The 5552-nt window shown below is 44.0% G+C and overlaps 1 protein-coding gene across 1 annotated transcript in view; it reads left to right on the top strand.

Annotated features, from left to right (window-relative positions):
* The window catches only part of Dirc2 (disrupted in renal carcinoma 2), a 73600-nt gene that overhangs the window by 62822 nt on the left and 5226 nt on the right, over nt 1-5552 (top strand). The window contains exon 8 of the mRNA XM_005344893.3: nt 3726-3908. Coding sequence (XP_005344950.1) covers nt 3726-3908 — 183 coding nt within the window. The remainder of the gene's footprint in view (nt 1-3725; nt 3909-5552) is intronic.

Raw genomic sequence — 5552 nt, 5'->3', positions numbered from 1 at the left:
AAAAACATTATGATTCATAACAGTAGCAAAATTACAGTCATGAAGTAGCAACGAAAATAATTTTATGGTTGGGGTCACCACAACGTGAGGAGCTGTATTAAAGGATCACAGCATTAGGAAGGCTGAGAACCACTGACCTTGGAGTTTGTGTATTTTACTTAATGGAAATGTATTCATATGTAATTTTTCTCCCTCTAAAGTTTAGTTATTTGGTTTGTCATGGGAATGAGTACTTCCAGGCTGTGTTCCAATTTATGTGACTAACATTCATCCATTTTAACTCGACTTTGTATTATATGGGATTTTTTTTTTTTTGCAGCTTAAACTGCAGACCCATGAAATCTTATTAGCTTTTTTGAAAAAATCCGCGTCAGTGCTTCATTTGTGTTTGTTCTGCTAAATTACCCTGATGTTTTAATTGAAAGGCAGTTTATTATAATTTTTGTCTCACTATTATAAAAAGTCATGGAAATATTTAATGATCGTATAGTTTGAACCCTGTGTGACGAGCAGGAAATTATCCTGTCTGTTTGACTTTGAATAGGTGACACTCACTCACTGAATATATCAAGACTGAACTGAAATTCAAGTAGAAACCAAATTTAGACTTTTAGCAGTCAGCTCCTGTGCTCTGCCTGCCCCAGAACGCTAAGGAATGTATGTATGGAATCAGCGTGCTCACAGGCTTCTCCCCGCGCTCTGATGGGGAAGACAGTCACTTAACTCTTCCCTGTGTAGACTGTGTGATTCTTGAGTTTCTGCAGCAGAAAATGATTTCAGCATATCCATCTGTTTTTAAAGCCCTCTTAGTCGTCATTTTTATAGAAATGAAAGGAACAGATACCGAGATTGAGGAGATGGCTCAGTGGTAAGAGCCCCTGCTGCTGTTGCAGAAGACCCCAGGGTACCATTTCCAGCACCCAAACGGGGCATCGCTCAACCACCTGTAACTCCAGCTCCAGGGGACCCAGCATCCTCTAGCTCCTCAGGCACTCACACTACGTGTATACACGCATGCGCACACATTCACATGTGCATACACACACAGCCTGAGACAGCTGTGTTTTCACTGGTGTCATCCAGTTATTCCAACGTAGAATAGCCTGTCTGTTCTGCATCTTACAGGGTCTCTAATAGTGAAGTGGGTCTCTTTATGCCAAGGATCCTGGACCCTGACTGGGTGCCTGGCAACTGACGGTGCTGATGGTTTCTGAGTCACGGAGCTAAGACTCTGGGAGGCGGAGTTGTTTCAACTGTCAGTGTTCATTCATAATGGAATGTCCCTCTTAGTCAGTAGCTAAGATATGCGCATAGTAAAATAAATGCACAAACAGGACCCCTAAAATTTAAATAGTAGAAAAAGAAAGTAAAGTGACATCTTTCCACTCTGTGCCTCTGTCTCCCATGCTAGAGACGGCCCTGACACGAACTTCTTCTGTGCTGTGGGGAATTCTGACATTTGTAGTGTGTATGTGTCTCTCTTTTTTTTCAGCAGCTTTTCATGTGTGTGTCTAGCGATATTTATATATACAAGTTCCCTTGTTTTTAATTGGCCATATAGCATACCTTTGCTTCAAGAACTTGGGGGATTGTTTAGTTTGTTTTTGTTGTTCTTTTTTTGTCAGTGGTGGCTTATTGTTGGGTTTTTTGTCTTGTTTTGTTGAGACAGCTCGCCTTAAACTTGCTGTGTAGGTCAGGATGACCCTGAATTCCTAATCTTCCTGCTTCACCAAGTGCTGGGGTTGTAGGCACATGTCACCATGTCCAATGTTCTTATATTTGAATGCTGTTAAATAGAATTCTCACCAGCCAACCCCCAAACATGACACAGCTTTCTTTTTTTTTTAATTTATGTGTATTTATTTTGTGGGCGTGGATTTGTGCATGTGTGAGTGCATGTGCCTATGTTGTCCATAAGGGGGCGTCTGATCCCTAGAGCTGGGATTACAGGTGTGAGTGCTGATAACAAAGCTTGGGTGCTTTGCAAGGACAATACAGGTTCTTAATCTCTGATCTTCTTTCTGGTCCCATGTAACTTGTCTTTAATCTTTGCATGTGCCACAAACAGCATCTTAGTGACTGGTGCGCGTGTGTGTGTGTGTGTGTACCCACACAGGTAGAGCATAAAATCCCTCAAGTGGAACTGCTAAAACAAAGAGTTTTGTTTAAGCTAGATACTTCCAAATCACCCAGCAGAAGATGAGCTGTGGGCCCTGCAGCAGTGTTTAACCACAGTAGAACTTAGACCTTTCCCAAGTGACAGTTCTCTAGAGACTCCTGAGCATGGGCCAAGAGAGCTGCTTGAGGTTGTTTAACTAGGCCCCACTTCTTCGAACAGCACGCTTCAGGTGTGTCCCAGGTGTGTCTGTGTAGCAAGCTCGGTAAAAATCGATAGACTCTAATCTCTCTTTTCAAGACCCTGTACCCAGTCCCTTCCAGTATGTACTTCTCCGTGTATTTCATTTGCCATGTCTGTTCTCTTAAATTGATCATGATTGTTTCAATCATTCTAATTTACCTGGTTATAATTTCATGTAGGGATATAGTTCTTTCAATATAAATACAGGGTTTTTGTTTTTTGTCAGGGGGATTCTTTGATTTGTCTTGTCGTGGATTGATTTGTTCTGTTTTAAAACGCAGTCTAGCTATAGCCCACACTGTCGTGAGACTCCGTGAAGTCCAGACTGGCTTTGAACTCAAATCCTCTGTCCCTCCTCCTGAGTGCCGAGTTAGACACGAGTCTGGGTTTACAGATATGGGCCAGAATGGTAAGGTGGAAAGATTATCTCTAACCGTGTTTCCTCAAACATCCAGTTCCATCAGTGTGTGATCCTGTGTGGCTGGGCCCTACGAGCTGGAATTTTTTTGTCATTTGTTTCAGTACACTTTGTTTTAAACCCTAGCTGATGTGTTCTTGGGTCAGTGGTCCTTTCTGCCCTGATTGCCACTGACCAGTCGTTAAATGACTGGACTTTGGAAGCAGCGTACACTATAAAAGCTACCAGTAGCATCCCATCCCCAGTGCACACACGTGAGTCACTCTGAGTAGAGGTCCCTCGTGTGGATATTGGAAGTCACTGTGAGCCAGTCTCTGCATGAGTGATTTTCAATAACATTTAATGGGTCTTACATTTATTCCTGCTATCTAAGTTCCCTTTAAAATTGTGAAATGAAACAAGATTTGTTAATTACCTTCCTGCATTTCATTCCCTCACCTCATTTGCCTGTGACTCAGAAAAGTATATTTTTGTTTTTATAAAGCTTTTCATCAGAAGTTTTATTATTTTTTATTAATTGTATCTATTGTGTGGGGCATGTGCCACAGCACACAGGTAGAGGTCAAAGGACAGCTTGTGTGAGTCTGTCCTCTCCTCCCACCGTGTGGGTTCTGGGCATTGACCTAAGATAATGAGGTGCAACCACTGAGCCATCGTGCTGGCCCAGAATGCTTTTCATTCAACTCTCGTGCTAAGTTGCTTTTGTGCTTTGGAATAGCCCAACAGAAAGAAAAAGCAAATAAACAGGTAATCATTCAACAGTGACACCTCTCTTACTGCAGCACCCTGAGCGAGCGAGGAGATGACAGCTGTGTGATGTCCTGTCAGACTCCCATCAGCCACCGATGCAACCCCAGAGCTGGTGCTTGGGAAAACCCAGAAGCCGCATCTGTCCTGACTCGTCGCTGCTGCCCTCCGTGAGCTAAAATATTTGTGTGTTTCTTTCAGTGACATTGTACGCCTCCTGCATCCTCCTGGGAGTGTTCTTGAACAGCAGCGTTCCTATATTTTTTGAGCTTTTTGTGGAAACTGTCTACCCTGTTCCAGAAGGAATTACTTGTGGAGTTGTCACTTTTTTGAGTAATATGTTCATGGGAGTCCTTTTATTTTTTCTCACATTTTACCATACAGGTAAGCATTTGATTCTCTTTATTTGCTGTCTAAGTGTGTTTTGGGACAGGTTTGTGGAACTGATGGGTAGGAACCTGCGTGGCGAATTCTCACTAAAGTATATTTACGCAAGCATTCACCCACCAACAAAACGATAACTACAGTTAGGTGGGTTTTTTTTTTTAAGTTTACCCACAGGCACCCCCAGCCCTAGCGTGCTTGAATTAACCTGGCCCAGGAGTGTTGTCATTGTTTCCATGTCTTCCCAGCCCACCCTGTGGCCAGGTGATCCCAGCACTCACGTTCACACTGAAGTCACTGGCGCTACTACTTATAAAATACACTAGACTCTGCTCTCTGAGCACAGTGTGTAAATTAGTGTCAGGGGTGGTGTGTACATGGTTCAGAGCCTTGGGGACCTATGAGAGGAAGTCAAGAAGCTGTGCAGTTCTCTAAAATGGGATAGTCCAAGAGGCCACGTTGTTGATAGGGAACTTCCTGACAAGCCTATTATTGAAATAATAACCGTGTTAACTTCCACAACCAAAAAAAATTCAAAACTTTCAAAGCAACAGAGCAAAATCGTAACAACTTGAACTTCTCTCAACTGGAAAATCATGAAAATGATTCTCATAATGTGGCTACCAGCAAACTAGATGGCTGCCGTCAGGTACTGTTGCTCACGAAGGTGTGGGCATACTACATCTGGTTTGGGCTTAGTTTACCGTCTAGGGGAGGCTCTCCGAGTAGACATAGCCTTTTCTCTCCCATTTCCAGTCAGAAAAACACCTGTAGAAAGGACATTTGCTTTCTGCACAGAGCCTTGCGACTGTTGTGTTATGGCTTTAATTCACTTCAGTTGTGCCACAGTGGAAATTAAGGGGCTATCACCTCTTTGCTTGGCAAAGCATCAGAGCTAGCTTGTGCCCCTAGCATGATAGAAACAATTTTCCAGCTGACGGGCCCAGGTTTACTAAGTGGTCTGTGCAGCCTAGCAGAACATGGTTTTCTTGTCAACTAGAAAGAGTTTCTCCTCAGGTGTTTAAAAACAGCAGTTGATGGCGCCTGGTGTTATTCCCCCATGAGTCTCTTCTCTTGGTCTCTAGTATATAACAGATACATATTGATCAGTGTACAGCAGGGCAGGCCCGGTGACAGCGACACTCCAGAAACGGCTTCCTTTACTCAGTTACCCCGTACTTCTGGAGTCTCGATACTTTATTAAGAAAAGGTTTATTTTGCTCATTGTCTTGGAGGTTCCATGCATGATGCTGTATCAGTCTGGTGAGATCTCAGGGCATGCTGAGAGAGGTCACAGGGCGAGATGACGTGACAGGGACTAGACCCCACCTCTCAAAGGCCTGACGCACATTGCGGCCCCTGAAGGCTCAGTCCATGTTCTCACATCTCAGCACTGCCTTACTGCAGCAGACTGCTGAGTGTTTAGTGCCCATGGCTCTTCTAGCACCTACAGCAGCTTTTGATAGATCCGCAGAGATTAACACCTAGCTCTACTTAGCGGAAACGCTTATGCCTCAGATTCACAGTGAGCAGAAAAGCACCGAGCACTATTTCTGCTCACCCCTACCCTAGTGGTACCTGCTCACCCCTGCCCCAGTGGGACCTGCTCACCCCTGCCCCAGTGGGACCTGCTCACCCCTGCCC

The sequence above is a fragment of the Microtus ochrogaster genome, chromosome 2 (genome assembly GCF_000317375.1).
Source record: "Microtus ochrogaster isolate Prairie Vole_2 chromosome 2, MicOch1.0, whole genome shotgun sequence".
NCBI classification, from domain to species: Eukaryota; Metazoa; Chordata; class Mammalia; order Rodentia; family Cricetidae; genus Microtus; species Microtus ochrogaster.
Note: the sequence above shows the minus strand (reverse complement) of the source record. Positions and strands in the feature narration are given on the sequence as shown.